At 33.9% G+C, this 16,684-nt stretch overlaps 1 protein-coding gene across 1 annotated transcript in view; it reads right to left on the bottom strand.

Moving 5' to 3' along the window:
- Nucleotides 1–4,448: 4,448 nt before the first annotated feature.
- The window catches only part of LOC129218915 (protein BCL9 homolog), a 166,036-nt gene continuing 153,800 nt past the window's right edge, over nucleotides 4,449–16,684 (bottom strand). Inside the window, exons 13-15 of the mRNA XM_054853235.1 lie at nucleotides 14,545–15,693; nucleotides 13,263–13,479; nucleotides 4,449–6,955 (exon numbers count right to left, since the gene is read on the bottom strand). Coding sequence (XP_054709210.1) covers nucleotides 4,708–6,955; nucleotides 13,263–13,479; nucleotides 14,545–15,693 — 3,614 coding nt within the window. The 3' untranslated portion in view covers nucleotides 4,449–4,707. The remainder of the gene's footprint in view (nucleotides 6,956–13,262; nucleotides 13,480–14,544; nucleotides 15,694–16,684) is intronic.

The following is a 16,684-nucleotide window of genomic DNA, read 5'->3' as shown; positions in this document are numbered from 1 at the left end:
AACTCAAGTTGAAAATAATTTAATAGTATTGATGTAAAGAATATTGCATCACACAACAAATTTATTAATCAAAATTATTATTTTCAGTTATATTTGCTGTTAGAAGCAATTTTAAAACGCAAATTCTTGTTGCCTTTCAGAAAATCAAGGAATTCCTTGCATGAATAAGAAAAGTTAATTTAGTTAAAAGAAGACTTTATAAAGTGGCAACTGATAATTGCGTTTTTTCAGATGTCCAAATTTTATTTACCAAAGAAAATGTTCTTTCAACAACTGCTGTTGTGCCTGGCAAACTGAAACCAAACTCAACAATCTTTGTCAAACAGTTGACTTCAATCACCTGAGTGCGAAAATGAGTAAATATCTCCACCCATTGCTTATCTCCAAAGACTCCTTCTGCAGCCCATTTAGACGCTTAACAGCTCCTCCTCTTCAATCTAAATCATGGTGGAGGTAGTTCAGTGTATTAAACATTAAAGAATAACATTTTACATGGTGTCCTTACGTTTACTGACAGCAAAAAATCGAAAAAGCGTTTAAAAAATCTAGATTGTATGTTATATTTCTTGTGTGACGGAATTTAAACAAAAAAGCGGGACTTTTTCGACAAAGCGGGACACTTTGGCGGGACATTCCCGCAGCGGGACAGTAAGACAAAAAGCGGGACGTCTGGTCACATTATGCATACTTCTAACTGCAAAAATGGTCAAAATAAGATGCAGAGCTGTTAAATATTTGAAGTGAAAAAAAAAAAACAGTTAAATATTTGAAGTGAAAAAAAAACAAAGTCCAACTTTTTATTTGGCCCCTAGGTCCTTACAATTCTGTTAGTTATGGAACAATTATTATTGTTCCATACTGAACAATTATTATTGTTCCATTGGCAAACAATGCTAACACAAAAAAATTGAAAGGCAATAGTTTAGTTAAAAATTCTGGCTCCCAGAGTAGGGACCATGTAAAAGATGAAATTAGAATATGCCCCTTTCAAAAGAATGTCATGTTGACAAAGTAAAAAAAAAAAAATGCTTATCAGTTTCATTGGTGTTGAAAATTAAATGCAAATGTAATGCAAAAATATTAAGTGTTTTTATGCATAAAAGCACACTACAGGACTCATGAAATTTAAATCAGCATATTCTGAACACATGTAGCTCTATGCCCTTGTAAGCTGCTATATTCCCCTAAAAAGATGTAAATGAGCACCAGTGCAAAGTGGTCTAGGTCACAAAATGCTACATTCATATCTCGATGAATATTAGCCGTAAAGTAAAACCTGTGAAATTGATCACCCTTGTAAGTTGACCACCTGTCTAAGTTGACCACTTTTTTTAGACACGGAATAGCCCTTATCATATAAATCAACCTCTGTAAGTTGACCACTAAAGTAGTACACCACAAGTGGTCAACTTACACAGGTTTCACTGAACTGTGTAATTTTTTGCATTCAAATTATTTTTTTATGCTTGTGATTTTCCTAAATACAATGTAGCAGACCTAGAAACCATATAAAAAGTTAAATTTCATACTTTTTCACTATATTGTTTTTCCACTCAAACTTTTCACATCTTAACTCTGAACTTGATTTTCACCATTTTTGCAATTGGAAGTATGTATCTGGGACTAATGGTTGTGAAAAAAAAAAAGGTTTTGCAGGGTTAAACGGGGACACGCTGTACATATAAGCTGAATTTTCACATTTCTTATGCATTTAAATCATTCTTCCACTGAACAAAAATAGTTATAGGTAATAGTGCATCAGCAAAACAAGTGATTTAATCACTGCAGCCAAAGTGAGGGATCTTTAAAATCTTATTACAAAATTGGTATGATATGTTTTTGCACCAAGAATCTGAGCATCCGTAAGATAAAATAGATAAAAGGAATATATTTACCATACAATAATCCATGAACTTAATAATGTTAGAAAATCACTAGTACCTTAACTCATTTCCCATTTTTTTAAAGAAAGGCAAACTTCACTCGAGTTTGAAATTAAAATAGGCTTTTTATAGGCAGAAAATTGTATACATACTGTATAATATACAGTTGTGTCAGATTGACAATTGTATTTCATAAGTTTTGAAAGAAATCAAACAGCTATTACAGAAATCATTGCAATATAACTTCATGAAATTTAGGTTGATAGTCTACTATTTTTAAGACCTCAAAAGTTTGTGTATTCCACCATTAAATAAAACCTCTTTTTAGAATTCATTTCTACAAACTAAGTAACAATTATAGGGAAATAAAAAGACTTTTGCTTTCATATACAAGAAGATTTTTTCTTTATAAAGGAAAACTAACAAAATATCAAATCCTTTTAAAATATTAGAAATTAAGTACTATAACATTTAATAAGTTCAACATAATTACTCACAATTCATTAAGTTATGGTTTTAAAAACTTAATATGAGAATAAATATAAAGAGTACTAATTGATATTAATTTTTTACCTTGTGTTCCAGAGAAATGTATGAAGTGAATAAAACACAAAATCATAGTTAAACCATTCTATACCACCGAATTAGACATACCACATGTCAATTCATATGCCCCATAGTTTGTGTGTGTGTGAGAGAATATTTAAAAACCTTATTTTCTATCAAAAATTGTTTTGACTGTCAAACGCATTTTATGAACAGCATTTACATCTGCATTTCTTACTCTTCATGCTTCAGGAAAATTAATAGGTATTATCTCTTTTCCAGCCCCAGTTTCTATTGGACATAGACTTAAAATATTCCTTGGTGAAATGCTTTCTGCCACTGCTACCCAATCTTTTTAACAAAGTAAGTAGCTTGTCAATTGACGTTTGTTGAAAATAAGTTTAATTATACTGCTGGTGCAGAGGATGTTATCCAATCTTAGGGGTATAAGTATGTCCTATTAAATATGAGAACTATCTTTTGTTTCTTCAATAAAAACTGAACTTCACCAGTATATGAATTTTTGTTTTAAGATATCAAAAATCTAAATGCCACAGATGTCTTAAAAACTTGACATGTCTGAAATGAATAAGCTGAAACATTTCTGATATGGACACAAGCTTAAGTTCAGAATGTATAACCTCACTTAAATAAATCTAATGCTAGCAATGTTTAGATAGTCTTTTTTTTTTTTTTTTTGAACAAAAAACAGAGGGGAACATATGATGTTAAATTTGTATTTTAGAAAAACCAAAGCATATATTACAGGAATTACATAAAAATTAAGCTCAATGTCACTGACCCAATAATTTACTCATATCTTAAAGTTCTAACATTGAAAATTTTAGAAATAATGAAACATAACATTTTGTTTATTTCATTAATTAGATAACGCTTCTCATTACTAAGAAAGAAATAGCTAATCTGTGTTGATGGGTTGTTGGATCCTGTATTGAAACTGCATTAAACTAAGCACGTTTTTCTTTCTATTCTATGAATGGAAAATTATGAGTTAATTAAAATATCACAATAAGTATTTCAATACCTTGACAGTAATAAGATATTCATTTTGATAATGAAAATAAATGTCTAAAAATACTTGATTCAGAAGTAAAATCTTTGACTAAAAACAGAAGTATACATTGTTCATCAATTTAAAATTTTATATGAACCCTCAAACTTCTTATTTGCCAAATAGATACAGATGCATAAAAGAAAAATGTACATAAAATTGCATTTGATGCATTTAAAGAAATCGTGGATCGCTTTTAAAGCAATTTTTAAAGCTAGAATGCATTTAAAAAAATTAAATAGATGCCAAAACAAATAAAATGGTGCAATTTGCATTAAGCTGCCTTGCCATGAGGTAGTAAAATCAATCTAAGCAGGAAATGAAAAGAGACAATACAACTGAGAAAATTTATATGAACAGTCCAAATTCCTCAAGTAAAAGCTGCATAAAACGGGGGGAAAGTATGCAACACAACATCATCACAGAACAAAATTAATAAAGGTATTATATACATTATAAAAATGTATAAAGTATGACAAAGATTCACAATGGCACAAACAAAGTAAGTATCTTGCTCTTAATGAATCATTCAAAACAAAATTTAAGACGATATCGCAAGTACTGGCTCTGAATTTGACTTGTATAACATTTAGTTCTGCTTTCTCTTTAAAACAAGATTATATATGTATACACACACACACACACATAAATATATATATATATATATATATATACAGTAAAACCTGTAAAGTTGACCACCCTTGTAAGTTGACCACCTGTCTAAGTTGACCAATAAAGTAGTGCACCGCAAGTGGTCAATTTACACAGGTTTCACTGTATATATATATATATATATATATATATATATATATATATATATATATAGCAGACAATCATTAGTACTTTATTGAAGGGACAAAATTCAGATAAAACATTGAGCGGATAGATACTGCACAGTTTCAACAGAGAAACAAACTTTTAAAATAACAACTAAGTAACTTGTGAGCATGTACATACTTGGCATAGTAATATTTATATACAAACAATAAAAGTCTGTACAAGTTTTATGCTACAGAATGTTAAGTGAGAATATTTACATTTTTAAAGAAATGAGTGACTACTTTTCTGTCCATAACAATACAATAGCTAAGCCACATTGGCAGGAACGTAAAAGGAAGAATTTGTGTTCAACACAAACTCCTTCCAAATTTTACCCAAACTTAACAGCTGAAAATGGCACCATCAGCAATAAAGTTTGGTAATAATTTACTTAGGTCCAAAAAAACCTTGGCCACCCATGTTAGTTTGTGAAGTCATTTGACTTGCTCTAGTATTTGTTGCATATAGCTGCTGCTGAAAGTTATGAAACTGAACAGCATAATTAGGATCAGCTGTTGTTGGACCATAAAATGGTGACTGTTTATAGTTAAATGATTGGCCCATTGAGGGAGGTAAAGGTTGTGTCGCTTCTGGTGCCATGCCTCCCATTGGTAAGGGCATTTGTTTATTTGAAAACATAGCAACACCTTGGCCTCCACTCATTGCATTCATTGGGATCATTTGATTAGTGACGGACGGGCAAGGTGGGCGACCAAACATAGGTGTCTCTTGACCTGGAAGACCAGAACCAACTGGATACATCTGATTGTTTGGATGAGAAACATTAGGACTAGCTCCCCTCATCATAGGTCCCATCATTATATTTACAGGCCTTTGGCTGTTCATCATACCAGGTGCTACATTTCCTGATGCAGGATTCATACCAACACCGGTATGAACAGTGGGTGCATTATTGCCCCCACTGTTAGGAAAGTACTGAAGATTGTGCGTCGGAACTTTATTGTCTAAATTAGTCAGAGGGGCAGCAAACCTCTGAAGGAATTCCAATGTAGGAGGACGATTTGATGCTGGAGCTGTGCTTTGTTGCCGAGCAGGCAAGTACTGGATTGTGTTAGGGGCATTTGCTTTAACTTGAATGTTTGTACTGTTAAAAGGAGCCCCTCTAACCATCAAAGTAGGACTGCCTGCATTAGCAGGCGACACATTTCTCTGTACAAGTGATTGCCCAGGAAAGTTTTGAGGCCCAAGCCTAGGTCCAGTCATGACTATATTGGCATTTGTAGTTCTGGTAGTAACTGCTGTATGCATGATGGGATGATTAGTTGTGACAGAGCAGCTAATTGTATTAGCTCCATTTCCTTGGCAATTTGCAGGAATAGAATGTGGATTCATGTTTGGTCCTTGACCACCTACATTATAGGAAGCTGTCGTAACAACATTCTGTATATTAAGCTGCTGAATTGACATATTTGCATTGACATATGTATTATTTACAGTTTGGGGCCTACATCCTGCATTATGAGCCATTTGAGTATGCATGGCATATTGATTAGACATTGTACAAGCGACACTACTTTGCATCACATTTTGCATGGATTGCATATTAGAGTGAAAGTTTACTGCAGCAGGTTGATTGCCTCCTCCTGAGCTGCAAGCAACTTGCATATTTGTCATATTCATGTTAGAATTTGTCATATCTTGATGAGTTTGAGCAGTTGCACCAGCAGTTACCAGAGGAACAGTAGATTCACTCATTGCTGCCATTGATGCAATAGGATCAAAGTGAGAAAGTCTCTGTGTTGTGCTAACTTGTGATGATGACGTTAATGGACTAGCTTCACCATATGGAGGCATATTGATATTAGAGCCATTAACAGATGAATTTGAGCACTGCGGCATGGGTGACATGACATCTGATGATACTTTATTTCCAGTCATGTTTTCAAACGGAGGAGTCATTTTTTGCAAGTTTTGTAAATGAGAGTGTGACATGCCTCCATCAATCATAAAATTATTAACACATGGACTACTACGAGAGTTCATAGTCTGTGCTGAATTAGGGAAGTTCTGTGATGGAATTTGAGGCATTGCTTCTCTTACATTGTTGAACTGTGATTGCTGTGCCATATTTTCAACACATGACATGTGAGGACCTGTTCCCATAAATCTTGAGTGGACAATATCCATATTTGTATGAGGACTTGGGCCTCGAAACCTTTGCATTGCTTCAGTAGCACTATTTGGAAAACGAGCCATACTATTCATACTCCCATTAGAGCCAGGTCCAAACATTGGCCCTTGAGGTCCAGGTCCAGGGAACCTAACCACACTGTCATCCATTGGTGAATGACCCATAGAATGAGGTCCAGGAATTCGCATCATGTCCAAATTCTGGGCATTGGGAAAACGGGGAATTGAATTGTCTCCCATCTGAGCACCAGGCATTACATATCGGGGTCCACCATCAAAACCAGGCATTTGAGGACTGGGGGCTGTGAAGCGTTGCATGCCTTCCATACTAGCTGGAGCCGATGAAGGATAGCGACCGCTTAAGCTGTCTTGACTATTTTCTAAAGCAGAGGGACAGCTGCCAGGTGTGTTAGGAAAAGATGCTGCATCAGGACTCTGGAACTGAGAATGGGAGCCAGCACTCATCACCATGGATGGAGGCATGCTAAAAAATAGAACACACATTATGAAAAAAAAAACAGCAATTGACAGAAGCATGTCTAATAAATAGATGCAAAATTATAAGTATAAAAAAAATGCCAAAATGAAAATAAACATAAATCAATGATGGTGTAATATGAATTACAGCGCATATATCTTCTTTAAACCAAAATGAGGGACACAGTGATAGTCCCAGAGTGCTTCAAATATTTGCTTCTATTTTGTTTCATAAGCCACTTTAGAACAGTCAAAAAAAAAGTAGAACTTATGTGAATACACTAAAAGGCAGCACATTCATACCTTTCTTGTATCCTTGATTCAGGACTCAGTCAATGCTTAACACTTCAAGGTCTAAGTCCTAGCATTACTAGTGTTGCTATTTTCAGTGAAGAGAACTAAGCCTAAGAGTTTCTGGGGGTCAAAATTAAATTTCTGAGCTATGAAAGTACAAACTACATGCATTTGCTCTCAGTCCTCTAAAACATCATCTATGTACCGAGTAGTTTCAAAAAATATACACAGATAACACCATATAGTACAACGATCGCTGGATAATTGTATCGGGCACTTTAATGAATCAAACCTTCAAAAGCAGAACAAAATCCAGCTTTGACACTAAAAATCTGCCAGATTTTCAAACTTTAGACACTGCTTAAATGAATCAAGCATAGATGACTAACTATTTCCCACAAACACATAGTGCATCAACACAGTCTTTTTTTCTTTACCTTCTTTTAGAATTTAATTAAATGTTTTTTTTTTCTTTTGTATATAATAAAAAGATGGGCAGGGAGCAGGGTGTTGCATACTTTTAGTGAAGGTTTTCTTGGGAAAAAGTCAGCCAAAACCAGTGAGACAGAGAAAGACATGGTGTTGAAAGGGAATTCTGCTTTTCAGGCTTTGGTCCAGGGAGGGTTAACATTGGAGCAACCACGTGCAAATTTGGAGAACTTAATTATTAGTAAAAAATAGGTGTTTCAATTAATTACTAATAATTTTTAGCAATCAAAAGCAGATACATTTTTGGAAGCACATTAGTTAAAAATTGAATTTTATTACTGCTTTCTCATACTGTTTTACCATAAAATTCTTTAAATAATTAAAGAACTAATATTCTGAGAAAATGGCATACTTCTAATGATACTTTATTCTGTTTGACTAAAATTAAATAAAATTCTCTAACATTGTAAGTAAAATTCTACATTAAAAAAAGTAACTACACAGTTTTGCGTTATTGAGTTAGCCGCTTGTTTAAATCAAAATTGTTTAAAAAAACACCATTCAAATAAATAGCAGTCACTGTAGTTAGTATATGCAAAGTCTGAGAATCAGAGTTCAAATCAGAGTCACTTTGAAATGCAGCATGCTAATGCAAATTTTACTACATAATTTTAATTTACAAATAAAATTGATTTTTGAGATATCTGTGAAACATTTGGGTAACTTTTTATTCAAATGTGTGATAAAACTTTGGTGAAAAATTATCTTTCTTGTAAAGAACATTTTTTCTAATTTAAAACATGCTTTTTTTTAAAGGTTCTCTTTTAATTACTAATTTGTAGTATATTTAAATAATTCCTGAATAATAAATGGGTCATTCTCCAGGAAATGTAACTTTTGAATGCAAATATTTTTCAATTTCGAAACTTTTTTTTTTTTCATTCTTACATGAAAGTGTTACCTACTAGAAGTAACCATACAATGGATCAGCTAAGTTCCAATTATTTTACTCATGAATAAAATAAATAAAAAAATGCCTTGTTCAAGGAAACAAAAAAACATAAAAAAAATTTTAATATTTAAAAATTGAGGCCAATTTAATATCAAAGTATTAATTTTGTTAATTGTGCAAACAATCAGCTATTTTAATGATTAGTGGGAATACAATATTAAGCTCTCTTAAATAAAGTGTAGCTTAATTAGTGGTTTCAAATGGACATTAAACAATAGTATTTAGTAAATTTGAGGATACACTGGCAATTTATAATTTTGGTAGAATGCCTATTATTGATGTATTTCCCCACCATCATTTATTTTCACCTCAGAAATAATGACATTGATAAGGTCTGTCACGGAGGTCAGATTCACAAAGGTGAGGAATTTGCCATTACTATAGCCCCCCCTTTTTTTTTGGAGGGGAGGGGTCATTTTAGCATTTTAGAGGGTTTATGATCTCATATATGGGGGGAGGGGATGCTTTGTAGCATTTGATTGGATGAGTGGTTTACTGATTTATCTTTCAATCATCATCATCATAGTTGGCTCGACAGCCCAGGGTGGGCCAAGGCCTTCCTTTGGAGAATCTTCCAAGACGTCCTACTTTTTGCCTGGGTTTTCCAATTTTTAACTTTGAGAATATCGAAGTCAGATTAAAGACAAAACATTCCAGCTTCCAATTCTCAAGTCCATTGTCCGTTTTCCAGGTCGTGTTCGTAAAACAGTCCGGTTATTTTCTCCATTGGATTTCGAAACACGAGTTTTTTTACGAGGTGGGGTTGTCAGCCCCACGCCCAACCCCCAACCTGGAGGACCAGTCCCCTGTACAATCCCCAGGGGCAGGGTGCCCGGCTATCCTCCCAGGCACTGAGCCAGTGGCGGATCCACAGGGGGGGGGGGCGATTGGGGCGATCGCCCCCCCCCAACAGACTTCGTGTTTTTTTTTTTTTTACTATTAGGTTGCATACCAAAATAAATCGTTTTTGTTTGAACACTTTCTGAAGAATAATCTAATTTTTTTCAAATTCAAAATTTATACATTAAATTTTTTTCATTTATGCTCAAAATTTAAATGATAAATGTTAAAAATTGAAAGCGTATTTCCTTCTCAGCGTTTGTTTTATATCGTTCGAAGGTGTAATCATTCCTGCATATTTATAACTGGTGCCATACATACGTTTTATTTTTGCTCCAGGGGGGGGGGGGTTATTACATATTCATTTAATTTGCGGTTTTTTAGTTGATTGATATGAAAATACGGGTTTTTTTCTCCTTTATCTATTTGATAAATTTAATTATTTTATATAGAAATGTGAGTTGATGAAGTCAGTAGCATTGCTATGGTGGCGCGGATGGGTTTGCCCCAGGTGGCACCTGAAATTGATCTTCAACTTTTTTTGAAAAATTTAAATGCTTCAATTCTAAAAAAAATTCCCCAACATTTCAATTTATATTAAAAATTATTTTGCAGGGCGGGGCTAAGCCGGGTGACACCCCCTAGAGTGTGACACTAAAATGAATATGAGAAATTTCGATGTTTCAATTCTGAATTTTATTTCCAACATGAAAAATTTTTTTTTTTCTATCAAACATATTGGTCTTACTAGAAGGGCATTTGAGGCGGCTGGTACTCATATGGAGTGGGGCGGGGGGGGGGGGAGACACCCAAAACGCATGTAAGAGATGATAATGTAAATACCAACGGAAAAATATAAATACCAACAGAAATTCGCATATGTTTTATAATCTCTCAAATGCATTGGTATCAATACGAGGGAAACGTTTATTTCGGATGATATCCCTCTCGACAACAACAACTCGGGGACACGATTTCGTTTTGTTTATGAATATTGTATGAACTTCGTTTCTTTCATCGAACATTGAATAAGGTTTTTTTTCGCCTTCGGTTGATGGGGAGGGGTGAGGGGTGATAGCCCAGATTACCACCCCGGTTGACATCCAAGTTTGCTACGCCACTGATTAAGTGTAATTTAACAATGCTGTAACAGAATAGGGTTTTTTAACAGATCAATTTTTTTTTAATTGTTAAAAGATCTTTTCTGTCTCTTGTATTTCGCATTTCCTAGTAAAATCTTATTCAAACAAAAGTAAACTACACTTAAAACGTTTTATTTTGATCCTAAATTTATTTTAATACTGGTTAAATAGTGGAAAATTATGTTTTGTATAACGAAAATTAACCGCTTTATTTGCTTCTGGTTCTATCATAAAAGCAATTTTTGTTACAAGATTTATTTCGATATATCTTTATTTAAACTTTTGTTTCGCGTTTTTTACTGCCGCTATTTGTAGTTATAGTGAACTTTCGTAGTTGCTTGTTTTCATTTTTTCTGCATAGACATTATTTTTATTCAAAAATGTATTACCGAGGAGATTCATAGAAATGCCTCATAAATCCATGTCATATCGATCTCTGAAAATCCCACGTTACATTAGAATGGTATTTTCTTTCATTCCATAATAGGATGAGAGAAAATATATAAAAAATGGCGATATAAGGGAATGTATTTCCTTTATTTGTAAGACTCAATTTAAAAGCTCATGAATGATCTTCGCAACAAAATAGCTTTTGTACGTCCGATACTTTTGAGCGCATGTGAGAACGGATGGGATGGAATCATAGGCGGCTCGTGGGGGCAACTCTCCTTTTCAAAAACAAAGGGGCACTGCCCCTCCGTTTTTCTAACTTCAAAGTTATAGATCGACTGGAAAATGCTGGTGCTGATCGATTCACGTGTTTAAAGAAAGAAGAATTGACTTAATAAGGGTACTTAAATGTTTGTCACGTTTTTTGATGAAGATTAAATTGGAGCTTTGAATCGAAAGAAGGAAGTCTACTATTGATATTTGTCTCGAGATTTCAGGTCGTGTCCCTAGTTTTTTTTTTTTTTTGAGACGATCATTTAACCAACAACAAAAATACCATAGCCCAATTTTATAAAATTTAAAATAAAATAATAAATAAATAAATAAGGGCGCTGCCCACATCCCCCCTCCCGTGACTTCTCTGACCCCCCCCCCCCAAATTTTTTATGGACCAATCGCCCATGGATAAAATCGCCCCCCCCAAAACAGGCCTCTGGATCCGCCACTGCACTGAGCACCTATTTTAGTCGCCTTTTACGACACGCATAGGCTATGTTGGGACTATTCTTACCCCCCGGTCACCACACGGGGCTTATCTTTCAATATTTTCCTTATTATTCTTGATTATTGCACTTACAGTAAAAAGGTTACTTTCCTGCCTTTGTATTGCTCTAACAACATGAGTAAAAGAGACCTGTTGAATGTTCAGTTATGAACCTTAAAAATAAACTTTTTCTTCGAATTTATTTCTTTTCTCACAAGGATGATAATGAAAATATCCAAAAAAGAAGCATTCCAAGCTTTTTTTTTTTTTTTTTTTTTAATGTGTGTAAATCATGCATTTCCAACTGCCCATTTCTGCTATTGAATTTTTTTTTTAAGTTCGCTAATTTTGTGGAAAAGAGGTATTACCTCAAAAAAGTAGTTTTGTTTGCATCTTGGGAATGAGGGTTAAGAAACTAGCCATAATATTTAATATATAATTTGCCTATTTTAATAAATAAGTTTGCATCTTTGTTAAACATATTATTAAATATTCACCCTCAAAAAAAAAAAAAAAAAAGCCCCTCCAACTTCAATTTTGAGGCAATAGCAAAAAAAAAAAATATTAATTTTTCATTTAATTGATTACAGAACAAAGATCACCAAAAATTGTAAAATCTTATACGTCAGAAAAATTATTCTTCAGAGTTTAAAGGAAAATTTGATGTAACATGGATTCTGCAAAATCTATTCATGGAGGTGTTTTTTTTTCAGTCACCGGGACAAGTTGGTGGCCGGGAATAGTTAAGGTTTTGTATATGAAGCTTTTTGGTTTTAAAATTCAGCTTCTTAGAAAATTGACAATTTTAATGTGTTAAAAAATCTACAAATCGGGAACTTGTAGCTTCCACTAATTTCCTGACACTTTAGACATACTGTTGATTTGAATGAAGTCAATTAGTAAATTACAAAATTAAGTACTTTCGCTAAAATTGTAATGATTTACACGTCAGTAAAGCAATGTAATTCCATTTCCTAAAAAATAAAATCACTCTAATTTATAATACATAGAAAGAAAACGATAAGTAGAAAGAAAAGTTATAACTTACAGTCTCCTTTGTAGACATTCATGTCTAAAATAAGCTTATTTATTTATTTAATTTTGTCTAAAAATTGTCTTTTTTCTTTCTTTCTTTTTTTTTGCACATTTCCATTCATTTTACATCAGTAAAGAGAAAAATGGCACTTTTTGACCAATTGGAAAACAACAAGATGGAATGAAAATCAGCATTTAGTGGTTTGCTGTCTATCAAATTGCTCTGCACCTGCACTAAACTTGCTAATAAAAAATGATTCAGAAACAGCGTCCACTGTGTATGAAAAAATGCATTCATGACAAACTTGTGTACATCAGTCAAAAGGGATAAAGAACATTTTAAATGCAACACAAATTAATGATAAAACGAACAAATGAACACTGAAAAGAAACTACAAAGTGACATTACCTAGCTGGTGACATCATATCTAAATCCCTAATTGTAGTGTTAGGTTGTTTTTGTATAGTAAGCTCTTGCCCATCAAATGCATTAAGATACTGAATTTGTTGAGGAGATGGAACAGGCATAAGGCTTGGTTCTTTCTGGCAAATCCCGCCATGGCTAGTACATTGATCTTGCTTCTGAGGAGGCTGACTACATGAATGCATATTGTGACAAAACATTTCTAAAGAGAAAAAATAGCACAATTAATTATTTTTTCTTTTTGAAAACGAGACACTAACTATTACCATATATACTCGCATATAAGTCAAGAAATTTAACACAAAAATGAGATTAAAAGTTAGGGGGTTGTCTTTTTCGTGGGGCAGAACTTCTGGAAAATTTTCCCAAACGATTCTTGTGAAAAAAAAACACTGAAAAACGTGAACATTTTCCTGATTTTAGATCAACCCTTTAAAGCTGATGCTATAGGAGTAAATACTTACACATTTTGCTATAATTTTTCATGGTCTGACTGTGAAATAAAGGCTAAATAATTACAGTAAACGGCCAAATACGTGAAAAGTGCAGGAGTCGGTGTATTTGCGAATTTTCCTGATACTCGCGACTTAATGCTCATCTTTTCAAAAATAATATAATATGGCTACAGCACAGAATTTTATTGATATTTATTCAAAGTAATAGCAACAAGTAACAGAAATTGCAACAGCAAAATCGAACCCTTTACAAAAATTGCGATGGCAGAAGTAAACCCTTTTAGTGCAAAAAAATAATATAATCAGACATTCTTTAATATAAAAATGTTCATTACATTTCATTTTCCTCCATTCTATAATGTTTACACAGGGCTGTATACAAGATGGGAGGGGGAGGTTCTTAGGATTCACCTCCCCCTGAAAAGTTCAGTTTGATATTTAAATGTTTGTTTCTATTTTAAAAATTTCAAAAACTATTGTTCCAAAATTCAAATATTTTTCGTATGTATATTGATTGCATAAAACACTTTCATAATAGATAACAAGACGACTTGAACTTTAGCACAAATAGGGCAAAGCTCCGTATAAAAGTTTTTAAACCCTCCCTGAAATTATTTTCTGGTTACGGCCCTGTTTACATTCAAAATTAGTGGTAAAATGTTCCCGATTTTTTCAGAAAGTAGGAGATCTACTTATACCCGGGTTTTTGATTTTTTCCCGATTTTCCTCCTAAAAGTAGGGGTGTCAACTTATACGCGAGATCAACTAATATACAAGTATACACAGTAGTTACATAGAGAATGAAAACAAACCTTGTGTATTGTTAGGTGTGGACATGGTACATGAACTGGATAAGAATTCCGAGTTTGTATTAGCAACAGAACCAACAGAATTTGAATCCTGAAGATCACCACTACATGGCTGGTTTTGTTTCCGGTTTGAGGAACAAGAGCCTGCTGGAGTACCTGGACCAGAATTTGTAAGCATTGGAGCACAAGAACTAGTTGGAGTCCCAACTGGTGTTGAAGCTGTATTAGAAGGAGTAGTAGGTGTCCTCGTTAAAGTTCCACTGTTTGAGCCTGGACCTGATGTGTTAAGAGGCTTAGGGGAATTAAGAGGAGTTGTGTGCAAGCTGCTGCTCCCTGCTGGTGTTGCAGAACCAGGACTTGGATGAGGTAATCTGGAGCCAGGAGGGGTTGGATGTGGAAATTGCCTTGCTGAATCTGCTGGTGAAGGCAATCCTGAGGCCATACGAGGAGATGGTAATGATAACGAACTAGTATTTGGTGACGCAGGATGAGGGCTGGGCATAGCTCTTCGAGTTGTCTGATGGTAAGGTGGGGGAGGACCCTGCATTCTTGTGCCAGGGCTGAGTCCCAAACTTGGACTTGGACTGTTTAAGTTCTGTTGTTGTGGAGTTTGTGGTTGAGACATAGATTGTTGCGTTTGCAATGCTTGTTGTGATGGTTGTGGCATTGATGTCTGTGGGCCTACAGGAGTTGATGTAGGGTGAGGTACTGGTGTATTTCCACAGACTTGTTTCTTCCGTCTGTCTTCAAAAAACTGGTGCTGTAACTTTTGCCACTCTAGTTGAGCTGAAACAGATGAAGGAGGAAAGTTTTGTTGAGGGAACCCAGGTCCCATCATATTTGAGCCCATGTACATATCAGAAGATGGATGAGGATGCTGATGCTCATTCATACATGCCTGATGAGGACTAAAACATGTATCCATTCCAGGGTGAACACACATATCACCCGGGCCAAACCGAGGTTGCTGTCCGTGTTGCAGAGGTACATCACCCATAACTGGTCCTAAGTTAGGACCCATACCAGATTGTTCAGGATCTATTGGTTGCTGTTCAGGAAATAACAACTGTTGCATTTTACGGATCATTGCTAATTGTTCCTCTCTATGTTGGCGTTGTTGAGGTGTTAAATTTTCATCAGGAACTTTTACACCTGAAGAATACAAAAAGACAATATATTAGACATGTATTATGTTAAGTAAATTACAAAAAATACTTTATGAAACGGATTAAAGACAGTTCATGCAAAACTAAACTGAAGATAGCTGACAGAGAGAAGGTAAGACAAAATTACTCAAGCAGACTTCAGTTAATGTAAAAGAAATGCAATAATGGGTTCAAACAATTTTAAAATGAGTTAAATGATTGAATGATATAAAACTTTGTTTGCAACTCTTGTGATGAATAACTTTGCATTAAAAAAAAGATATTATTGTTAATAATGTATTTTGACTGCAATATAACCAAAACTAAGCTCAGTTCAACAATGGAGCAAAATGGGTTATTAAACCTTCTTGTCACACATTAAAAAACTTCTCATAACAGCAAGCACTAAGACAATATTGATCAGTTAAGCTGATAATTCCTCACCAGAGAAGGACAGCTCTATGTCTGCGGAAACATTTTTGTTTCTGTAACAGGGTTCGTACATAGTTTGAAAATAAAAATGAAAGAGTTTTGAAGGAGGAAAATTATATTTTTCAAAACTACTTTTACCACATCAAAATAGCTATTTCCTTTTTTTTTTTCTTTTAACACAATCACTTCATTTATTACATTTACCAAAGTGTTTTTAAACATTTTCAGCAATAGTTAGACAAAATGATTATTACTGTTAGAAGTATGGTGAGAGGAATGTGAAAAAGGCTATAAGGTGTGTAAGTGGAAAAAGAGAGGTTTATTTCTTAATTGTAAATATGGTTTGTGTACAATGATTATTATTTTTATTTCCTGCAAAAAAAAAAAAAAGTATTTAAAATGTCACAGGCTTATAATTTATTCATTCTAAACACTTTGAAAAACAGAGTATTCTGATACTATTAATGTTTATTTTAAAAAATCAAATTAACTCAAATTAACTTAAAATATTAAATCACATAATTGCAGTTATGATTTTACATGAACTTATCAACAAAATTAGGCTT

Source organism: Uloborus diversus, chromosome 3 (assembly GCF_026930045.1).
Source record: "Uloborus diversus isolate 005 chromosome 3, Udiv.v.3.1, whole genome shotgun sequence".
Classification (NCBI taxonomy): Eukaryota; Metazoa; Arthropoda; class Arachnida; order Araneae; family Uloboridae; genus Uloborus; species Uloborus diversus.
This window is presented reverse-complemented; position numbering and strand designations above follow the sequence as displayed.